The sequence below is a fragment of the Kogia breviceps genome, chromosome 13 (assembly GCF_026419965.1).
Source record: "Kogia breviceps isolate mKogBre1 chromosome 13, mKogBre1 haplotype 1, whole genome shotgun sequence".
NCBI lineage: Eukaryota > Metazoa > Chordata > Mammalia > Artiodactyla > Physeteridae > Kogia > Kogia breviceps.
The window spans coordinates 20756360-20780204 of NC_081322.1; the positions used below are offsets into that span (position 1 = coordinate 20756360).

At 41.2% G+C, this 23845-nt stretch overlaps 1 protein-coding gene across 15 annotated transcripts in view; it reads right to left on the minus strand.

Moving 5' to 3' along the window:
• Positions 1-20979, minus strand: part of SYNCRIP (synaptotagmin binding cytoplasmic RNA interacting protein) — a 29047-nt gene extending 8068 nt beyond the window's left edge. For 3 of the 15 annotated variants that reach the window (XM_067011421.1, XM_067011422.1, XM_067011419.1), the window contains exons 1-10: positions 20731-20979; positions 18269-18428; positions 17454-17572; positions 17221-17328; positions 14340-14453; positions 14064-14240; positions 6301-6436; positions 4800-5005; positions 2550-2699; positions 1935-2056 (exon numbers count right to left, since the gene is read on the minus strand). In XM_067011421.1, coding sequence (XP_066867522.1) covers positions 1935-2056; positions 2550-2699; positions 4800-5005; positions 6301-6436; positions 14064-14240; positions 14340-14453; positions 17221-17328; positions 17454-17572; positions 18269-18416 — 1280 coding nt within the window. In that variant the 5' untranslated portion in view covers positions 18417-18428; positions 20731-20979. Of the gene's footprint in view, positions 1-1934; positions 2057-2549; positions 2700-4799; positions 5006-6300; positions 6437-14063; positions 14241-14339; positions 14454-17220; positions 17329-17453; positions 17573-18268; positions 18429-19803; positions 19975-20053; positions 20316-20730 lie in introns of those variants that run through there. The other 12 variants (XM_059083135.2, XM_067011417.1, XM_067011425.1 and 9 more) reach the window with 11 other exon arrangements.
• Between the last annotated feature and the right edge of the window lie 2866 nt (positions 20980-23845).

Consider the following 23845-nt stretch of genomic DNA (forward strand, 5'->3'; position numbering starts at 1 on the left):
TCACTAGGTTCTAAGACCATTTTGTTGTGCTGTGCTGATTCTCTTAATAATTGATAAATCATTTTTTTCTGTCTCTTAAGTGACACAATGCCCACAGCATGCAGTGATTCTCAACTGGAGATACTTCTGCCCCCCCGGGGGGCCTCTGGTGATGTCTAGAGACATTTACAGCTGTCATCACTCGGCAGTGGGGGTGGGGCTGCTATTGACATCTAGCGGGAAGAGGCCAGGGACACTGCTAAACGTCCTATGATGCACAGGACAGCTATTGACATCTAGTGGGAAGAGGCCAGGGACACTGCTAAACGTCCTATGATGCACAGGACAGCCCCCATAACCAAAAATCAACACACACAAAATGGCAATAATTACACAGAGACTGAGGAAACCCTGGTGTAGTGTGTTAAGAGTAAAACCCTGAGGACCAGACTGCCTTGGTTCAAATCCAACTCCACTACTTACTAGCTGTGTGACTGACCTTGGGCAAGTTGACCTCTGTGCCTCAGTTTCCTCATTTCAAACTGGGAGATAGAGAACTCACAGGGACACAATGAGGTGTAAGTAGAAATGTGTGCTGCAGTTGTTAAATTTAAAAAAAAAAAAAAAATCAGTGAATGACTGCAGCAAGGTAAAGTGCCAGCATCACATGCAGTCATCCCTTTCGCCTGTTCTTTTCAAATATTAACAGATATACTGACATTCTACACCTTCGATATAGTATCATCCTCCATCTATCAAGTCATAGCTGTAACTGCTCTAATCACTTACCCAATGTCATCTCCTATGCTTACATTCTGCCACTACATTAAAAAACCACAATCAGTTAATTGTCTTCTGGAAGAGATATGAAAAAGTTATTTTCACTGCATAGAGTATACTCAAGGGTTTGAGATAGAGCATTAGCTCCTCCTTCAAAACCTAGCTCTTTGTAAGTTTTTTCTCATTTATACACCACCAAGCCTATTAAAAGCACGTTTCTTTAGTCCTAGAACAAGTACAGATAGATTACTTGGATAATAATCATTGTACAAGACATCTTACATAATTTAATGTTTCCCTTTTAAAATTAAAGAAACTGAGGCTCAGAACTTGCCAACTTGCCTAACTGCACAGCTAATTACAGAAACTGGAACGTGAATGCTTCCCTGATTATGAAATAGTAGAAGCTTCCCCTACGTAGGGCAACAGACAGAAAACTGACCTGAGGTATAGTTTAGTGATTATTGTTCTTACCATCAAACAGCAATTACCCCTTTCTTCCTCCTTAGAAATCAATTACCAAATTTTTTTAAATTGCAAACTTCATTCTTACACAGCTAAGTTTCCTTCACTGTCTTAATGAGCAGATAGCCTTAAAAGATCCAATTTATACAATGCATTTACACGCTTGTTTTCGTATCTCAATACTATGTTATTTGCTTATTTCATTAACTATACTCATTTCATTTTTCAAAACCCATGCATAGTATATGAAGCCTTTGGGATGGCAGTAACGGGCACTATGTACTGGTAAAGAAGTCTTTTTTCTGACACAAAGGAAGCAGAGTCTATTATAATTGGAGATTTTATATTTCCTGCCTCAGAAAAAAAACTCTCCACCCTTTAACCAAACATACTGCCAAGACTTTGGGGCAGCTAATATTTAAAACACGTATTCAGGAGCACATTCTGTAAAATACAGTAAAAAATAACCTAGATTGATTTTTCGTTTATTATGCAAAGGTCCAGTTGTTTAGAATTACAATTAGTTTTACAAGTATGGTCAATAGCAAGAGCTCAATAAACATTTTTGGAGATTCTCAGCATTTTTCTTTGACTCAAAGCTTTCAAGTTAAACTTCAAGTCTTCTTTAAAAAGTAAAGGCATGGTTACAGATTTGTTCACCTGTTATTCACCAGTTAATCAATATTAAAATTTGTACAACTTTCACTTACATTTGATTCTTTGCGGCTTGCCTCTGAGCTTTTCTTTCTTTCCTTTTCTGATCTGGTGGCTTAGCAAAAACAATTTCAATATTTTCTCCCTCCAAGTCTTTGCCATTCATTTCTTCCATAGCCTTAAAAAAGTAGGTACTGATCAATACAAGAGACCTTTCACAACTATGATTCATTTAAAGTTAAAAAAATCATTTACTATTAACACTAGAAGGATGAGATAAAAATAGGATTCTTCAACTAATAATTTTTTTTTTTTTTGCAGTACGCGGTCCTCTCACTGTTGTGGCCTCTCCCGTTGCGGAGAACAGGCTCCGGACGTGCAGCCTCAGCGGCCCAGCCGCTCCACGGCATGTGGGATCTTCGCGGACCGGGGCACAAACCTGTGTGCCCTGCATCAGCAGGCGGACTCTCAACCACTGTGCCACCAGGGAAACCCTAATAATCTTTTTGAGTTAGTTTAGTAAGTTATGCGATTTGTTAAGGCCAATAAAGGTTAGCTTGAGTAATTAATTACATGACCTCTGAGTTTCCTTCCATGTTCTAAAACATTCTGATTTTAGGATGACTAAAAATCATTAGTCTAAGATGCCTATAATTCCCCCAGTTATTTACCTTGACAGCACCATCTCGCTCATCAAAATGAATGAAAGCATAATCTTTTAATTTCTTCACTCGTTCCAGTTTCCCAAACTGACTAAATGCCTTTTCTAAAATCTCTTCTGTTACCGTATTGGCCAGGTTGCGTACAAACAGCACTTTTACCTGAAATTTAAGAAAGAAACAGAAACTTCCTATGTATTTCCAAAGGATTCAGTTTCCAAGATGCCACCACCCCAACCCTGCAGACCTAACTTTAATCACAACCCATTAGAAGAGTATCAGAAACATAAAATATAGACTAAAATTTCAACTCATTTGGGTAAAGACCAAGGAGCATGCTGCTGGACCTAATGGGCAAAAAATCTGAACATTCTCACCAAAGATATACAGATGGTGAATAAGCATAGGAAGAGATGCTCAATTATCATGTCATTAGGGAATTGCAAATTAAAACAGTGAGATACCGTCACAAGCCTGTTACAGTGACCGGCCAAAATCTAAGACACTAACACCATCGAATGCTGTGGATAATACTGAACAACATATTCACTGCATTAGAATGCAAAATGGTATAATTCGGCAGCTTCTTACAAAACTAAACATACTTTCGTACCATATGACTCACCAGTCACACTCCTTGGTATTTACCCAAAAGAGGTGAAAACGCGTCCACACAAAACCCTGTATATGGATGCTTATAGCACCTTAATTCATAAATGCCAAACTTGGAAGCAACCAAGCTGTCCTTCAGTAGATGACTGGATAAACTATAATAAATCCAGACAATGGAATATTAACACTAAACAAGAAATGAGCCATCAAGCCATGAAAAGACATGGAGGAACCTTAAATGTAAAAGAAGCTGTCTTAAATGGCTACATACTATATGACTCCAACTATGTGACATTTGGGAAAAGACAAAACTATGGAGACAGTAAGAAGAGCAAAGGTGGCCAGGGGTGAGGGGGTGAGGGATGAAAAGGCACCACAGAGGATTCTTAAGGCAGTGAAAATATTCTGTATGATACTACAGTGGTGGGTACAACATGCATTTGTCAAACCCATAGGATGCAGAACACCAAAAGGGAATCCTAATGTAAACACTGAGTTATAATAATGTGTCAATTTAGATTTAGATTATGACAAATGTACCACTTTGGTGAGGACACTGATCGTGCAGGAGGCTGCACAGCTATGTGGGTAGGTGTGCGTATGGGAAACTGCTGTACTTGCTGCTCAAAAAACAAAACATGCTATGTACAGTACTTTTCATTAGTTATTATTTTACAATGAAAATGGACGTGGTTATTTTCTAATAACGTGAACACCATGCCATCTGAAATAGCTGTTGAACTTAACACAGGGAGTCAAAACTAATTAGGACCTGCTTTTGAAACCCTAAAGAGAGGAGACAATATTCAGAACACTGGTAAGATAAAGTCTTCGATCCTGAAAGCTACTCAAGTACAACTACAAATTTAACCTTTTGGCTAAGAAACATTATCACTTCCTCCTAAAATACCTGAAGCATTATACCTGAATTTCTTAATCTAAAGGGCTAACCAATGAGAGCTTAATAAGCCAAAGGAAAAAAAAAAATGAATCTTAAGTATTTTCTGTCCTCAAGAACATCTACCCTTTAATATTCACTGTTCTGACACTTCACACTCCTCTCTTGATTTAAGTAAACTAGTTGTATTTCCTAGCCTATTGTCATTAAGGAGGATTCTTTAAAAGGTTAGAATAACTTAACTGCAAACTGCACTGGTAAAGTGTTGACTCAAGAGATGTTTGTTTTCATAGATGTCTCAACTGACTGCTGAAGTACGATACCTAATAATAGCTAAACCTTTTAACTGCAGCAGCTCTGCTGAGGCCAGTACAGTTCACTATTTTTAGGAGTAGGACTTTTAACACAAAAACCATGTAACCTAATGGCGCCACTCTCAAAAACTCAAAGAAACTGCTCTTTGAATCCACACAAAAATGAAAATGAATCATCTCCACTGCACGTAGGCTACCTATTTTATCATGAGAGTATGATGGCTACACAACTGTGGCTGAGGGTCCATGAATAAATCCCTATATTCACCCTCCACGCACTTGTTATTTATTTCTGGTGCGTGGCCTTTAACACAGAACACTTCTCTCACTTTCAAAAATATGGTTTAAGAAAGCACACACAAGTTTCCCTCCACTCTCTAAAGCCTACCCCTGCTCCCAGCAATACCAGAAAAAAATATTTAACTCAAATGTCATTACCTTTGCCATAACTTCAGGATCGGGATCTTCTATAGGATCAGCCCATTCAACAGTTCCAACATTTCCCCAGACCTTGACTTTACCACTCATTAACCTACGTCTTGCCTGGGCAGCTGTTTTGTGATCTTCATATTCAAGAAAGCAAAAGCCTCTGTTTTTTTTCTTGTCGTCTGGTTGGTGGTACAAAATGACGTCTGTAAGACCCTCTGAAAGTAAGCAACAATTCCAGAGAAATTAGATAAAATAAGCAAATCAAAAGATTTATTTTTCTAATATTATACTTGAATATCAGAATGAAAAATAATCTCTTATCTTTACTGGGGACTCTCAAAAATACTGGTCCAGATAATTCACCTAATCCCCACTTTCCAAGTGTTCCTAATGCAAAAATCCCCATGAAAAGAAAACGTATTCTTTTTACTTAGACCTGAGGATTAATTCTGCTTCCATTTATCAGATGACAGAGAGATATGAAATCTTTACAAAGCTGTTTTAGGAAAACCAGGAGTATAAGTCAGACATGGCTAGAAATTTTTCTCTGCTTCCATTAATTAGATGACAGAGAGGTATGAAATCTTTACAAAGCTGTTTTAGGAAAACCAGAAGTATAAATCAGACATGCATTGAAATTTTTCATCCCATACAAGTAAAAACTAATTTTTTAATGGTACTTTTCTGGCCTCAGACATCAGTGTTTATTTCAAATGAAATGTACTATCTTAGTATTGTATAAGAATTTCAAATGTTCCTGGAAACTGGTAACAGGCTGATAATTTGCTAAATATTCGAGGCAGACAAAACTATTTTTTCTAGTTTCCAAATGACAAAAGCCTGTCACTTGGAAGCTTATAAAAAATGCTCTACATTTCAAAGAAATTGCACCATAATGACAAAGTATAATCTCTTATAGCAAGAGTACTTACCATTCCTATAATCTGGAAAATCAAATCATTACTTATCAAACATTTTTACTAAGAATGTCAACTAGCACCTCAAAATGCATAAAAACACACAAAGAACTACAATCTTCCAGAACAAGGGGAAGCACAACGATTCTGCAGACTGAGTTCAAATCCCAGCCGTATTCCTTACTAACTACATAACATTCAGCAAGTTATCTCCCAAAACCTTCTATGTCCTAATCTTAAAACTGGAGTTACTCATCTTATATGGCTATAGTGATGAGTCAATAAATGCAGTGCTTAAAACTGCTTGGGGGCTTCCCTGGTGGCGCAGTGGTTGCCAGTCCACCTGCCGATGCAGGGGACACGGGTTTGTGCCCCGGTCCAAGAAGATCCCATATGCCGCAGAGAGGCTGGGCCCGTGAGCCATGGCCGCTGGGCCTGCGCGTCCGGAGCCTGTGCTCCGCAACAGGAGAGGCCACAACAGTGAGAGGCCCGCGTACCGCAAAAAAAAAAAAAAAAAAATGCTTGGCACACAGAAGTATGCAATTACCTTAAGTATTAGAAGTTGAACCTCCTTCCAGGTAAACCCAACTTACCTGTTACTTTGCTAAATTCTTCAAGAATCTGTTCCTTGGTTTTACTCTTAGGAATAGAGCCCACAAAAAGCCTGTTGTTGGCAACGGAGATGCAGACACCAATGTGTTTTCCAGAACGAATTTCATGATTATTATACTGAAAGGCGGAAAAGTGCACCATGTTTTAAAAATACTTAAAATATCCTACTATAGGTGCTCATTATAGAAAGATATGCAAATCCCATACACAAAAGCAAAATCTTTTAACAAATTAAAACTTCAACACTTAGGTTTATCAAGTATTTTTATCCTTTAAAAAATTATAATCTGAGACAGGAAGATTGTACTGACAAAACACACTAACCAAGTTTATGAATTAAAGCAAAAAATTGTCAAGTCCTTGAAATTTAGCAAATTTGGTAAGAATCTAGTCTGTACAGCAGCTTAAATTCCAAATTACTGATTCCACAATACCTTATTTTCTACTTAAATTCATCCTTTCGACTAGTGAAACAGATTCCAGTGCCAGCAAGCTTTCTGCCTTTCTATTAAATCAGCGCTTAAATCTTACTTTTCCATCTGCCCTAATCACTTGTAAAAAGTTACAATAAGGGATTTTTGGCTTCAAATACTTAAATCTAAAAGCAGAACCTTGTTATTCCGAATCCGAACCAACTTTTTCCCCCATTTCATTTTCACCAAGCCTACAATAAAGTTGGAGAAAGACAAGCAGATTATGGTAAACTACTATAAAACTACAGTAAAAAGTAAACAATCTTCAAGTAACCATATTCCATAAAACGTAACAATACCGCAGAGGCAAAACCCAAAAAGTTCCTATCCCTGTTATTCCCATTCTTGCGTAACAGGTATATCAGGTATAAGTTAAGAAAATACAGACAAGTCAGAAAACTGATTCCTCCCTCTCCCTTTTTCTCCATCTCCACATATTCGAAATTAAACATGAAGTTCAAACATCCTTCCTCCAGTTCAGAACAGTTTTGTCCTGACTGACTCCGTTCATGCTTATCCGAGTCTCTGGTCATCATGATCCCAGGATTATCTCTATTCTTTACGCTTATGCTCGAGACATTTTTTTTTTAATCACAACTTTGCCTATTGAAAAAGAATCCCACAATGACTCCCCATCAGCAAAACAAAATTCAAACCCTTAGATGTCATTAAGTCCGTCCTAGAATCCCTACCACTTCTCCCTTTTCTCCACAATACTATAATCTCGGCTATTTACATCAGTTCTCAGTTTTCATGCTGCTCAACCTCTGACTATAATGCTTTCGCCGAAACTTCACCATCCAAACTCCTCTGCATAAAGGTAGATTTGAGCTCAACCAAATATTCTGCAATCCCTAAATCCTATAAAGGTCAACAAAAACACCATTCTATGTTAGCACAGATCAGCAGTTCTCAACAGGAGTGATTTGCTGCCCTCCCCCACACACACATTTTGGTCAACTAGAGGTGGGGTTTGCTGTTGGTATTTAGTGGGTAGGTAGAGGCCAGAAATGTTACTAAACATCCTACAATTTACAAAATAGTCCAGCATAATAAAAAGTTATGTAGTCTAAAACATTAATAGTGCTGAGGTTAAGAAATCCTGCCCTGGACTTCGTTTTCTCATACCATTTACATTCTATTTAGACCAAACACCTCTTAAAAATAGAAATATGTGGTTATAGGCAGATATTAGACCTAAGGTTGAATCCACCATTGCATGGGATTATGGACAAGTAGACTACAATACCCTATTACACAAATAAGTTAACTTAAGAGCACAATAAACTGCTTTAAGACATGTACATTCCCTAGATTTTTATATCTAAGGATCAAGTAGCCAGCCTTAGTGACAAATCAATGGCTTTCAATTTGGTCATTTAGTCTGTAACTTCAGAAGTTGACAAAAACAATTAAAATCAGAAAAAGAATGGAAGGAAATACAAAGTTTTTAAAAGGGAGAAAGAGGAGTTATTTTGAAGATGACAATTTGGTATCATTTTCCCTTTACTGTACTTCTTTCCAAATATTCTAAGAGCAGAGGCTATTTACTTAACAATGCTGCCTCAAAATAGAATGACTATTTCCATTATTACCTACAAAAGAAAAGTTTCTTTCCTTCTAACCTATCCTCACTATGGTTAATCAAGGTGGGGTAGGTACAAGGCATTTAAATGACTGTAGTCTCTGAACAATATGAAGACATAAATATTTAGTAGGATTTATAAAGAAAACTACCTTTTCATCCACATTTTTTTAATTTAAAAAATTGGAACAATTATAGCTGACCCATAGAGAGTAAACTGGCTCTCCAATGAAAAGAAGTCATCAAAGGAGCAAAGGTGACCCTCTGCACATAGCATACTGTCCAAATAAACCAAAAGTGCCTAGAAATAAACATTTCTTAAAGAAATGCCCCATCTACAGATTAAGCACGCACTTTTGTAAGTATATTTCAGTTGTTTAACTTTTCTCACTCTAGCACTTTTAAAACCAATATATCACCTTAAATTCGAAAATAAACTTTGCATCCTAGCAGGTGTTAGCAGGTGAGTAACAGTGACTTAGATGGTAGAAAAACATTACCAAAACAACTGTTCTGATCCTTAATAGAGATTCTAATTTAATGCTGATAAACCCTTACTCTCAAGGGTTAGTAATCAGGACGATATAGTATCAAAATAAAAAAGAAAACATAATCTTTTCCAAACTCTAGAAAAGTGGGCACTGAAGTTAACAAATTTTGGAAATCTAGCTTTCAGATCCAGTAGCACAGTGAGGTAACCAAATAAAATAAAGATGAACTTTGAATATTAACCAATGCAGTTTCAGTATTTCAGAACATCAAAATGAGTTGTACAGCCTGGAACATTCCCATCATCTACGTTCAAAATATCAATTCACTCTTTCCTTCCCTTATAGCCAATCAGTTACCAAATCCCCAGAAATTTAGCAATCTCAGACTTAGAAAACTGATCCAGAAGTGGCTGCTCAGTCCTAAGCCTTACAGCAGCAAAGCTGCTACCTCCCAAGCCCGTCCATTTGTCTTCTTTACCTTGAGCCGAACCTACTTCCCTAAAAATTCTACAATAAATCTATTTCCTCCTCCAAATGACAGCACTTCATATACCTGCACACAATGCTTAGGACTCAATCCCCCTCTATGCTTGGCTAATCATTACTTCTCTGAAATTGGGAACTGCCTCCAAGAGTTGTCACCAAATAGTGACATCCATAACGCAATCCTATAGAGGCAGACTGAGACTGAGGAGTCTAGAGTAAGCTGGAGACTATTCTTACACTTCTAAAGACCAGGCCTCTGTAACATGTAGTCCATGATTATCTTGGCTTATCTGGCAATCACACACTACTGACACACTACAGCTTACTCGTGGATTAGTCATGTATAGGACTTGACTCTCAGCCCCACTCAATTCCATCCTGCTGATGTAAACTACTGTCCCAGGCTATCAAAATCTTTTCAGATCCTTCTTTTGTCATCCATGGCATTAACCACTACATATAGATTCAAGTCACCAAACATTCCAAGCAGTCCAACTATGCCCTCATTCATATCACTGATTAAAAAAAAAAAATAGAACCTATACTGTTATTTACCTCATGCAACCCATAAAAAGGCTCAAAACTTTAACAGCACCATGCAACTCAGCCCAGCAGTCATGCCTACTGCCTTCCAGCACTGACTTTACACAAGTTTTATCTCCCGTCCCACAAAACAGTGCTTCAACTATTCATCGATTTCCTTCACTGCCCCGCTCACACCTTTTTATCACAAAGCCTTCTCTAACAACTTCAACCGAAAGCAATCGATCCCATCCCTCCTTTACCCTGTGAACCACTTGCTTCCACTTTCATTGTAGTTAGCCTCTCAAGTCCTAGAAACACCAAAGTCAAGAACTGGATCAAACTACCTTGTGCACCCAGAGTAAAAGTTTTCATGTTAAACACACTAAACACTTGCTAATGCTACTATTCTGTCGGCCTGTCTTGCCAGCTTCATTCATCAAAACGATTGTACACTGGTGTATACAACCACTGTGGTGAATAAACCATCAGTGGCTATTAAAGTCATAACCTTTAATGTGCAAATAGAGGTCAGTATTCCAGTCTCTGTAACAAAGGTATTTTCAGTAGGACACTCCCACTGTATAGGAACCATAATGGGCACTGCAGAGCCAGTGGCCCTGGGCTCCAATTCCAGCAGCACACCACACAAATACATATACACACTTGCCTGGTCGGCCAGTCAGGTTATTTATCTAGTACCTACTCTATAATGGCACTGTTCTAAATATTGGGGATACAGGAAAAAAGAGCAAGTTTTCTGATGGCAAGAGAGAAGCAAATAATCTTTCAAAGTCAAAAAATAATTTCAAGTACATCTAAGCGTTCTTGTTTTTATCATGTTCAGAATACTGTCATGGGCCAACTGGGTGGTAAGCCTTTCTTAGAAAGGCCTTCTAAGAAAACCTGATTGATAAGAAGACAGCAGCTGTGCTAACTGGGAGACGTGGGAGAAAGAACAGAAGGCAGCCTTGAGATGGAAATGCTCATAGCTTTTGTGGAGGACAAAAAAGGCAAAGTGTGGATGGAAGGGTAATAAAGAAGAGTAGGAAGAGAGAGGTAAGCAAAAACTTGATCAGATAGAACCTTGTTTGGAAGCCATTATTAGAGTTTTCAGCATGGGACTGTTATGATCTAATCTACACAGCTAAAAGGTAAGACTGTAAAGGAGCAATGGAAAGCAGTGAGACTAGCTAGGAGGATTCTTCAAATGGTACCTTAGGCTAGGATGGTAGCAGGAAGATGGTACAAATTGGTTAGATGCCAAAAATAAATTTGGCAGTAGAGACGACTTACACTCTGAATTCCTTTTAACACTACCTAAACCACTACATAATTTGAAGAATCAGGCTACCTGGCAACATAACTTATACTGCTGGCTTAAACTGTTATGTCTAATTAACGCTAAGCACATGCTAAACAAACTTGGTATCAAACTAAACCAGTACGGCTCTGGGCAAGCCACCCAGACTATTTATTCTACTGCAATAGGAAGATATTTCACTTACCTTGAAGAATGGGTTGAAGTGATCTTTAAAGGTAATAATGTAGCACCTAGCACAGCTCCTGTGCCTCAACAAGCACAAGTGGTAGCTATTATTCACCTTTTCACAAATTTAAATCTTGCTTCCTTAGCTATACTGTCATCATTTAGGGATGAATTTTCTTATTCCCCCAAATACAAGGCAGATGTTAGCTGAAAATAGGGTCATTAAGAAGTTTGCAGTTGCTTGTAACTTCATGCCTCTTCTTCAGCTGTTAACATCAACCCATTTTACAAGTAATTCAGATGCAAACTTAAAATCTACAGTCTTTATTGGGGTGGGGGGAATGGCAGGGGTTGTTGTTGAATAACATCACAAAATAAGGCTGAATATATAAACTATCTCAACTCAATCAAAGGTATTTCTCAACACACAAAGTACAGGAAAGCAAAAAGAGATGGTGCTGCAATCTTATCTCATCTATAAATAATTTAAAAAAGGCATTTTCTCAACACCTGATTATGTGCAACTAGAACAACAGGTCAACTACCTTATATAAAAATTCACCTTGGATAAAGCTGTCTACTCGTACATGATACGAGTAGAAAGTTTTCAAAATATGCTTCCTTAAAAAATACGTTTAGGAGGGGTACTCATTTCCAGGAATCAAAACAAGGTAGCAAAAAACATCCAAATCAATTTCAGTTTTTTATTTCTCTACAATGTTTCATTTCCTCAAAAGCCTAGTCCTTTCTTCTACTGTTGCATTAAGGCAAATCTCCCAATTCTATCACCACAGTCCTAGCTATGGTAAAGCACCCTTTTTAAAAAAGCAATGACAACACGTCCAATTCATCCCAGTGCTAAGAATACCCTTAAAAAGACACTAAAGCACAGAGCCTCCTATTCATCAGACAGTAAAAAATTATGCCCCCAGATAAGGACTCAAATCACAAACCCAGAATAAAATGTTAGATTTAGGACAAGAGCTAGCTCACAGACCAATCAACATGGCTGTTTGGCTACCTGGAAATTTCTGCGTTACAGTTGAAAAACTTAACTACATTAGTAATACTACTCTAAGCCTACAGCAATGCACCTTGGACTACATGATATGTTAAGCCAAAGCAATTGCCCAAACTGAGACATATTTCATGTGTACTTACTGGCACTCAAAATAGTGATGTTAGGACTGGATTATATAACTTCTTCTAATGATGTTCCTTTACTATAAGGATTATGAACATCATCTAGAAATAAATTCTAGTGAGGACCTACCAAAATTAGTGTATTCTGGCAACAAAAATTAAGTAGTCTACAAATGTTTGTTTAATGATTCCTTTTAAAAATATTAATACACAAATCATTACTTGTAACACGAAAAAACACTAAATATAACACTAAATAATCACACCTATTAAGCAAAACTAAAGCTTCATGTAATACCTAGTAAATAAAACTGGATGTGACATCATTAAATTCTGTACTAGCTTTTTGTAGTTAAGATAGTCTCATTGCCCTCTCAATCATTATGTATTTCCACATTAAAATTTACTGCTACTTTATTACTACCTGGCAAAATGTTCTATTCTTTTATTGATTCAACTGGATGACTCCTAAAGTATCTTTCCAGAACTCTAAAAAGTCTTGTTTTACCTGAACTGTTTTAAACTAAAAATGTGACAGTTCAAAGGTTACCACTGAATGGACCCCTAGAGCTATACATACTCCCTTCTGAAACAGAAAGCACTCTTTGAAAGAAAAGAAAATCAGTCATGATTTTAAAAGAAATATCTAAACTCCTGAATCCTTTATTCTTCCCAAGTAGCATATTTTTCTAATGTTAACCTTTACAATGTTCAATTACACACACCAATGGAGAGATCCAAGCAATACAAAAAGCAAAACCAAGTATATTTGGTTTTTTTTCTCCTTAAGGAATTGCCTTAAAATGTGATATATATGATGGTGAGGGAAGGAAAAATAAAGTTCAGGATGAAATCACTCTAAGGAGTTCAAGTTTGCTTAGAATTACCCATAAAACATGTAAGTCAGATAACGCAAAACTAACAAACATCTGCTAGTGGACCATTTACAAAAGTTCCTCCCCAGCTGTACTTTTTGATGTATTTCTTGGATTGAAATTAACTTACATCTTCAACTACAAAACACAGAAACTACTTGTCACAGAATTTAATAAAACTAATTTGAAGGAGAACTATATAAACCATAGTTGAAACATTAAAATTCTTTAAATTGGGAAAATAACTAGGTCCTCACCTGACATCTAGTATTTTTAAATCAGACACTGCCACTCAACATAAAATCCTTTATTTCATTAACTAGAAAGTTATCATCACAATGTCTCTGTGAAACATTTTTGAAAAAGGGACACCCAGATATGGCCCTTTAAGAGCCCTATCTACTACAGTTACTTTCTTAAACCTTTTAACATTCCTTAAAAAAAAAAAAAAAATCACTAAGCCAAATTCAAAGCACCAGTAACTTCAACTCCACCACACTAACTTACAGATCCTGAGTCAGTTCAACTACACGTGCAAAAAATACAGCTACAATGTGTACACAGAAAATGTGACAGTGCCTAATCAGCACTTCAAAAACCTTTGGTTAACGCAACTAAGAAAAGGCCTGGCTTTAAATGAAAACAGAGAATGTGAAAACCGGAAAGAAAAAACAACTCACCAGTTTAACAGCCTCCTGAGCTGCTTCTTTTGTACAAAAAGTGACAAACGCATAACCTCTATTGAGACCAGTTAGTGGATCCATCATTAGACGAAGATCCCATATAGGTCCAGCTTTTTCAAACAATGGAACAAGTTCATCCTCAAAGAGATCTCTTGGGATCTTCCCTACAAATATCTGTAAATTAAATATGAAGTAAAAACCATGGAGAGTTTCTTTAGGGAAACAGACACCTGTACATTTACTACAAAAGGTACAAGTTTTTAGTCTCTTTACCTCAGTGCCAACAGAAGGCTGCTGACCTGAATAAACGGAATCTGGAGGCGGTCCCCCATACTTCCTCTGTCCAGTGGTCACATCGAGTGTGTATCCTGTTCTTTCCAAGAGCGCCTTAAAAAGTTCAAATGTCATTAATACATTTCATTCATGAGACCACACCCATACATTGAGCAGTTTAAAATCAAGATTGTTCAAATCTTTCCATTTATCTTTGCAACATTCCCTACTTACAGATTTCTGTTGTTTCAGAATCCCCCTTTTAATGTATGCTTGTAATTTATAATATGCCCTAACTTATAATGAAAATTTCAGGATCCTGGTCAAATTATTTTCTGGTCTCCAATTAATTACTAAGTAGTGCCTAGTGAACAACACAAAATTTTGATCCATCAACAACTTTCAAGGCAACGTGTCCCTATTCGGCCCTTCCAAAAAATGACTGCACCTAATTAGGCTGAAAATAATTCTCTCCTGAAGAAGGAGCTGGATAACTTCTCTCTCCCAAATCTAGCTTTCTTACCCAATAAATTTCCCTGTAACCCACACTTCTAGGTACCTACCACCATTTTGGGAGTTTCACCAACCTTCATAGAAATTACACTCCTCCAATTAAGTCCAGAAACTTAGGAGTTGCAGGAAAAATGACCTCTTATTTATCTGACATTCAAGTACCATGCTTCACAGGACAGCATGGATCACTCAGAAAAAATGATTCTGAAAACTTTACGAAGCTCCAACAATGTGACATAACCTCTACATATTACCTCCCTAAAAATGAACTGTTAAAATTTACACAACTCATATTTACTCAGAGCATTAAAAATTTCTCTTCATCTTACTATAAGCAAAAAGACTAGAAAGAAGTAGTCCACTGTTAGCCTAAGGTAAAAACAAGAATTATTCCTTTTCCACCATCTCACCCACAAAGCACAAAACTGTTTTCTGAATAATAAAACCAACTCAATAATTAGATGATAAATTCTGAAATAAAAAGAAACACTAGGCACAGGACAAAACTTATCAAAATGCTGTTAAGTGATTTGGGGGTTACTTTAGTCTTTGAAAATGAAAATGCCTAGACAGATTTTAAATATTTTCTACTCAAAAAACATTAAATATTTATGAAAAAATACTGTAATTGATAACAACTCCTTTACTCCTAAACTGTCTTAACAAAAAAGCCCAGAAAGTGCTACATGTTTTAAGTAGTCTTTTTTTTATTATCTCCAAATATATTTGCTTAACAGTGCAACACTGGGTTAGTAACAAAAATAAACTCAAATCTCTTACTATCACATAAACTAAACCATTAAATGGCTCTTCTTCCCTTTTTCCCATATGTAATCCCTGCGCTTCTTTCACTTTAATCTTTAAGTGACCCAAATAATACCTTTTATGTCACTCGCTAAAAACAAAAAGGAAAAACTTATTCCCTCTGAAAAATATCCTATAAAAATGTCTGTCTTCAACGTAGAGAATGGACTTGAGAACACGGGGAGGGGGAAGGGTAAGCTGGGACGAAGTGAGAGAGTGGCATGGACATATATACACTACCAGATATAAAACAGATAGCCAGTGGGAAGCAGCCACATAGCACAGGGAGATCAGCTCAGTGCTTTTCGACCACCTAGAGAGGTGGGATAGGGAGATGCAAGAGGGAGGGGATATACGTTTGCATATAGCTGATTCATTTTGTTTATACAGCAGAAACTACAATAAAGATGTTAGAAGAAAAAAAGTCTGCCTTCTTGCCACAGTTTAAGTCACACTAAAGCTTTAAGCCACTCTCTTCCAAAGATAGAACTGAATCTCACAAACGAAATTTTCAATTTTTCATAAAATTTTAGTAACTGTCTCAGTATAGACTTAATTGCAACTGATTAATTACAATGAGTAACAACTATATTCCATTTCTTTGGAAAAACTAAACTTATAGCTCAAACACAATTCACTCACAGCTACAACTGCAAAAGGCTCAAATTTATAGATAGCCTTAACGTCTAACTCCATATTCCAAGCTTCTCTCTTCCCACAGCATTAAAAAACACCTGACACCCATATTGTTCCTAATAACTTAATTTTCTTAAACCATAACCCTTGGTTCAAGAGCAGTGGCACACTATATTAAGAGTACCAGATTAAAACTAGCATGATCACCGCCATATTTTCTATGAACTAAAAACTCAACACAACTAAAAAACACCAAGATCAAAACCTAGTTGACTTTGAGGCCATTTACTCTTCTGACTTTGGGGGTGGGGGAAGCGCAAAGGAAACCTACCCTCAGCCTCAGTTTCCTCATTTACATTTCCACAGTAATCAATTTTATCCTTAAAAGCTGCTTTTAGAAATGAACAAATTGGCCTTAAAAACCCATACTAGAAAGAAGAAGGCAGTGTTAAAATACTAAACCCATTTAATTTGGGGGCTTGAGAATCCTAAGAAAAGCAGTCAGCTGCTAAATGTACACACTCCATCAGTATGGGGTGAGCTGATCCCCTCCCATTTTGGTTCCACTGTCAGTTAATCTGGACTTGCAGGTTTCTAAAAAAAGATGGTGGCTGTATTTCTTTAAATCTTTTATTTAGAATACCAATAACACAGATTTAAGAAACAGCTGGCTAACAAGAAAAACTTCAGAATTGTTTTAGAAACAAATTGTTAAAGGCAGGAAAAACAGTAATTACAAAAGATTAACAAATTATCTCATGGTCATTAACTTGCAACATCAAAAAAAACCACACAAAAAAACACGAAAAACAAAACACACACACCCATTTCACACCCAAGGAATATTTACCAAAGCTAGAAAATAGAAAAAAAAAAAAAAAAACTTTAAAACTGAAAGGAGTAAAAAATAAAGTTTTTAAAGACATACCTTAATTTTCGCCTCATCTGGTCCTTTGCTAGAATCTGCTACTTTGGTCCCCTGTTTTTCTCTCTGCCTGTAAGTCTTCATGACTCCACATAAAAAGGCACTTTTGTTCTGCAAACGAATTTTCCAATCATATTTAACAATAATTATCTTAAATGTTACCTAAATAAGTAAAACTTGAACTATCAAAACTACTCAGTTTTATTCTTTTTACACTGACACTAGATTAACGTTACCTGAACATGAGAGAGATCACTGTCTTTAAACTGCTGAAGAACTGCCAATGCGCCGTCTTCATTGAATTCTTTTAAAGCTTCGATAGCTCTTTCATCTAAATCGCTATGTGCAACCAGGCCTGGAGAAGAAAAAACTTAATTAATTGTCAACTTTTAATATTTTTAGAAAGTTTTTTTTTTTTAAGAAAAAGACCATGTTTGCCAATACAGGTGCCAACTAAGAATTCTTCCATGCCCCCTTACCATCTATATAATGAAACACACACATACCTTGGCCATTCTGAACGGCATTATGAACTAATAAATAAGGCCTCTCAACCACTTTTTAAAAATCTTGTTCTGTGCCTAAATCAGACAATTCTGAACCCTATTTCTACAGCAAATATGTAGGGTCACAAATTCTAAAACCAACCAACAAAGTACCGAGCATGACAAATGAACCTCTATTCAATTTCAAATACCACTAGAAAAAGCAAGAGCCACACGGAGACAGACTACAAGTCTACAGTTACCAAGTTATTTAACAAGAATCCTACTATAAAAATACCCCCAAAAAGTCACATGGCCTGCTTCCAATATTTAGCAGCTGTTGCTACCATCGTATACTTATCCATCTGGCCAGCCAGCCTTTACCTCCTAACCCTTTCTCTTCCCTCCCTCTATACACCTTAACCTCTAGTTCACAACTAGCACAACAAGGCAAAACTCCAGGTCCCAACACTTATTGGAAACCACAAAAAGTTGCTATTTTAGCTCAAAGCCAGAAATCCAATAGAAAAATTTCATGATATAATTTTGCAAGTGTTAGTTCTTACCTGCAACGTAAATTTCATCTAGTTTTTCAGCAACTTTCTGTGGTAAACCAGCATCAAGCAATGTCTGAAAATTTTCTGAATGGATAACTGCAGAAGTAGTATCCATGGGCTCTTCAGTACCATTTCCATTAACATGTTCTGTAGCCATGTTTCCAGAGATCTGTTCAAACGCAATAAGCAAAATTAAACTAGGATCTTCAGAAAGGGTAGAGGAATATGAGAGCCCCAATCTTTACTTTCTCTACCAATTTCTACACCAGCCAGCCTGCACCTCCCTTTAAAGAGGCCTTACTTGAAAGTCACTGTCGCCTGACAAGCCACATTCGGAGCGCGGGGCACAGAAGGACGGATCCACTACGTTTTTCCTTAGCACCACCCCTGACTCACCTGCTAACACTCCCTAGGAAAAACCACGTTACAAATGGAGCCCAACCAGCACGAGGACGAGCCAGCTTGCCACATGCAGCTGTGCCCGTACGGCGAACGAGGTGTGTGTGGAGCAAGCAAAGCTGGGCTTTTCCCTCTCAAAGGTAAACCCCCGAAGTGCGCGCTTTTCCCGCCTGCCGCTTAAAGATCGGTAACAACAGCCTGCGAAGAACAAAGCGCTCACACAAGCTACCTTCCCACCACCCAATTTCTCCACCCTTCACCCGCACACCCCAAAGCCCGCCCCCGACTCCGCACCCAGAACGGCAGCCTCACCGCTGCGGCCCCCGGGAGCCCAGCAGAAACACGTGCTCTGCGCCTTCCAATGTCCTACAACTTCCTTCCACGAAAACCCACCGAGTCCCAGGCCAAGACCACCGTCACCGGCTCCCAACAGCAACCCCAAGCCGCGGTCGGAGCCCCCAGAAAGCAGCAGCAGCAGCACAACCTCGCCCCTCGACACCGAGGCCGCGGCGGCGCCAGGCCACAGGCTCTCCCCGCCCCCCAGCGCCGCCGTCTCGACCGTGACACATGGCTCTCTCTGCCCCGGGCACCGGCGACCCCCGGCCGGCCGGCCGGCCGCCCCGCCGAGACGTGCGCCGCGGCGCGCGGTGCAAGCCCCCCACCCCTCGCCGGTCCCGGCAGCGATTGCGGCGCGGGGGCCGGCGGTGCCACCCCCGGGCCGGGGCCGACAAGCCAGCGGCGCGAGGGCGTTCCGCGAACTGCCCAACGCTTGCCGGACCCCGAGCACCACCCAACCCCGCCGCGCGGCTGCGGGACAGGACCGGCTCCTCTCCGCCCACTCCCGCGCCGCGGCGACGGCCACGACAGCACCAACTCTGCCGCCGCTCGTGGTCCGCGCGGGCAACGGGGGCGCCTCCTCCCTGGAGCGCCGCAGACAAAGCCCGAATGGCAGCAGCACATGGAAGGGAGAAGGAAGTAGCGGCGCGGGCCGCGGCCTACTCCCAAGCAGCCCCAGTCAACGTGCTCCCCTCTTCCTTGGAATCCATTTTCCAGAAAAGCCGGTTTCTCCCCGCACCGCCCTCCCCCAGCTCACTCCACAATGTCACGGAGCTCCCCTCCCAGACCCGGGTCCCGGCGGTCGTTACCTCCCCGTCGGGCTGCGGCGGAGGAATCCTGTCCGAGGAGATCCGGTTGCGGGCAACGCGTGCTCGCTGCTCCCTGGGTCCGGCGCGAGTGGAGCTGTTGTAAAATGGCGGCCGAAGCTCACGCCGCTGGCAGCAAACCCGATCCAGTTCCACTCGCCTCCGAGCGCGCTCCCAGTGCGCGCGCGCGCCTCCGCGTGACCCCCCCCTTCCCTTCCCTCCCCTCCCTCGCGCGTCCGCTTCTCTCACTCACTCCTTCAGCCCCTGCCCGCCTCCAGCTCCTCCTTTTCCTTCTCCCACCACCACCAGCCTCCGTCCGCCTCTTCTCTAGGGCTTTCTTCTTCCCCTCCCTGCTCCTTTCTCCCACCGCTTGCACTGTCGTCCGCGGCCGCTCAGCCACGAGTGGCCGCCCTTCCCCTCCTCGCTTGCACGCTCGCACGCTCGCTCCCTCCCTAGCTCTCTCTGCCCCGTCCCCTAGTCCCTGCCGACTCGGCTCCTCTCTTTCTCTCTCCCGCGCTGACGTGACGACGTAGCTTACGCCTCGGGACGCGCGCCCGCGGGCTCCGCCCCCACGCCCGCCACCTCCCTCGCTTCCCACCACACGGGAGGGCGCGAGACCCCGCCCTTCCGCTCCGGCGGCGGCGGAGGGGCCGAGAGTGAATGAAAGGCCCGCCCCTTCCCCTCCCGGCACTCCCCCTCCCGCGCCTCTCCGAGCGGGGCGGGGCGGGCCGGCTCAGCGTGTCCCACTCATTCTCCTTTGTCAGGAGACAGGCATCTCCCCACCCCGCCCCACCCCACCCCCACCGCGGCACCACGCGCACGTCCCCCCCACCGAGCTCCAGCTCGCCCCACCCCCCGCCCCGTCCGGGACCGGAGGGGAACGGGGCAGGGGGCGCGGGACGCGAGCGCAGCTCAGCGGAGGGTACCCACCGGTCCGTGCGCGCCCGGCCCCCGCCCCCGGCGCCGCGGCCGCGTAGCCGTTCCAGGCGGTGTCCACGCCGCCGCCGCCCCGCACTCTCCTCGCTCGGGAAGCTGCAGGCGCACGTGTCCCCCGGGGCGGGGCGAGGCAGACAATGGGCGGCGGGGGAGGGGAGCGGCGCGGAGCCTGCGGACCTTTGGTCCACCTGGCCGGTGGGGCTCGAGTGCGGGAGTCCCTCCTGGGAGACTGGGTCTACCCGGCCGGACAGTGGGAACTCCGGGGCCCCGCGCCCGCGTGGCTTCTCTTCCACGGGAACCATGGGCGGAGGGAGGGGCGCCCGGAATTCGAGCGAGGAAACCCCGGCTGCTGTTGAGGGGGAACCGGCTGACTCCAGTGGAGCGAGGAGCGGCTCCCGCCTTGGGATGCTACGAAAGCCAGATTTGGAAGCAAAACCGCTGGGTGGTGAAGAGTTGTGCAATACTCCGTTTCAGTCCCTGGCCTTTTCAGCTGTTAAGGGCTTCCTCACGGCACAGTTTGAGCAACTTGCAGCAGCACAGAGCTGCGTGGTTAGAGCAACTGTGAAGAGCATATCTGTGTTTCTTTTCGAAAATCTTGGCAATTAAATGTTAACTGTAGTGACACTTCTTTTGTAACAGTATACTAGGTACAAGAAAGACAAGACAAAGGCATTTGAATTTCAGACGTCGTATGGATACTAATTTTGTTCAATGCAGCTGTAATGAAAAACAGGAATAGTGTCCTTTTCATTAAAAAAACAAGAGCTCACTGGTTCCCTAAACAAAAAGTTAAATGAATACTCCTCAAAGTGCTTAAACACTTGGTATGCCAGATTATTTTCATTAGTACCTGGATCAAGATACGACATTTTTAAAATATTTTGACCAAAAGACTAGCCAGTCGGTTTAGTAAGGATCTGGGCACTATACTACCTAAAATTTTTTCCTGTCATACATGGACCTGCTGTTGTATTCATCTAATTCAGCAATAGGGATTTTAGTTCATAATTCGAAGGTTGTAGATAATGTTATAAATGAAACTAAATAACCAAAATGTTTAATACAAAAATATAATGAAAACTGGGTAATCCTATAGATGAAGGAATGAAAACAACAGATCTGAACCATCCAACACTTTTTTTTAAAGACTTTCCTGGGGATCAACTTGCCTTAAAAAAAAGAATGAGGGCTCCCCTGGTGGCGCAGTGGTTGAGAATCCGCCTGCCGATGCAGGGGACGCAGGTTCATTCCCCGGTCTGGGAAGATCCCACATGCTGCGGAACGGCTGGGCCCGTGAGCCATGACCGCTGAGCCTGCGCGTCCGGAGCCTGTGCTCCGCGACGGGAGAGGCCACAACAGTGAGAGGCCCGCGTACCGCAAAAAAAAAAAAAAAAAAAGAATGAGGAGGAGAGGAAGGGGGAGGGGGAGGGGGAGGAAGGAGAAGAAGAGCCTCTACCTAGGCAAGGTCATCTACCAGATGACCAGACCTCCCACATTGAAATCTCTAGTTCTTTGACCTCTAATTCCTTTGCCTAACCCACCCACCCAACACCTTTCTGTGGGCGTTAGGCACTCCAACATTTCAAAAAACTGAGCACAACATCGTACACTTCATCATCCATCTCCAGAGTTCCCATCTCAGTGAACATCACCCACTTGCATGCCGCAGCATTAGCTGAAAACCAGGGAGTCATTCAGGACAGTACCTTCTCCCTCAAGGCCGTATCAATTAATCAAGTCCTGTCAATTTTGTCTGCCTAATATATCTCCACTTCTCTCTGTGTTGCACCCAGGGGATAAGCTACCATCACTTACCACCTGGACTAACGATAGAGCCTCCTGATTCATCCATCCTTGCAGCTTTTCTAATCCATATGTGCGTGAGCGCACGTGTGTGTGTGTGTGTGTGTGTGTGTGTGTATTTTAATTGCAAATAAGATCTGCTTAAAACCCTTCATTACCTCCCCAGTACACTTAGAACCAAATCCTTAACTAGATCAACGAAACCTTCCATGACCTATCCCACATGTTTCCCCAGCCACATATCTGCCATTCTCCCAGCTTCAGCTGACCTTCTCTCAATTCTGGCGTTTCTCAGGATGGCACACACTAAGGGCCTAGACAGGAACTTAGACAGAGATGCCCTGAGCGGGCCTGAGAAAAAGAGCTATCAGCTATGCTCTCCAGTTGACATCTTGTTGAGAGAAACAGTGGTATAATTTTCCTCCTGACCTGCAGAACTTCTTATTCCAGGCTTGATGCCAAGAATTACTACTATTAATGAAACATGGGGAATCCCTAATAATACTTTAAAAAAAAAACCCAAGAAACTAGTAGATAGATTGATTCACTTGGTACTATAGATGCATTGGACTAGATTGAAATGTATGTGAAAGATCTGGCACAAGAAAATTCCTTACTTATCTGAATCCTCTTTAGTACCAAACATAGGATTTTATGCTCAATAAATATCAGTATTTACTGAATAAAACCAAAGAATAATAGGCTGAGACCCAAAACAACCTTGATTCTAATCCCAGATCTAATCCCAGCTACTAATGGGTAGCGTGGGCTTAGGTAAATCAGTTCACTTCTCAGAGTTTCGATTTCCTCATCTATAAAAGAAGTGCATTGAAGAAGATAATTTTTTAAGATCTCTTCTAGCTCAAACATTTTGCAATATATTTTAAAAATTTCTCAAACTCTTTCTCTGGATTCTCATGGCTTAAAAATATTCAAATGTCCTATTTGCCACTAAAGATCTTTCCCTGGTGGTGCAGTGGTTGAGAGTCCGCCTGCCAATGCAGCGGACACGGGTTCGTGCCCCGGTCCAGGAAGATTCCACATGCTGCAGAACGGCTGAGCCCATGAGACATGGCCACTGAGCCTGCGCGTCTGGAGCCTGTAACCGCAACGGGAGAGGCCACAACAGTGAGAGGCCCGCGTACCGGAAAAAAAAAAAAGATCTTCCTCATTTGAATCCCAACTTTCCTTTAAAACAAAATAGCCAGCTATTCACCTTATATGAACCCTTGCTCCAAGCAAAAATAACAGCAACAATGACAAACATTGCTAATGTCTGATTTGGGATATCATCTCCACTGTGGTT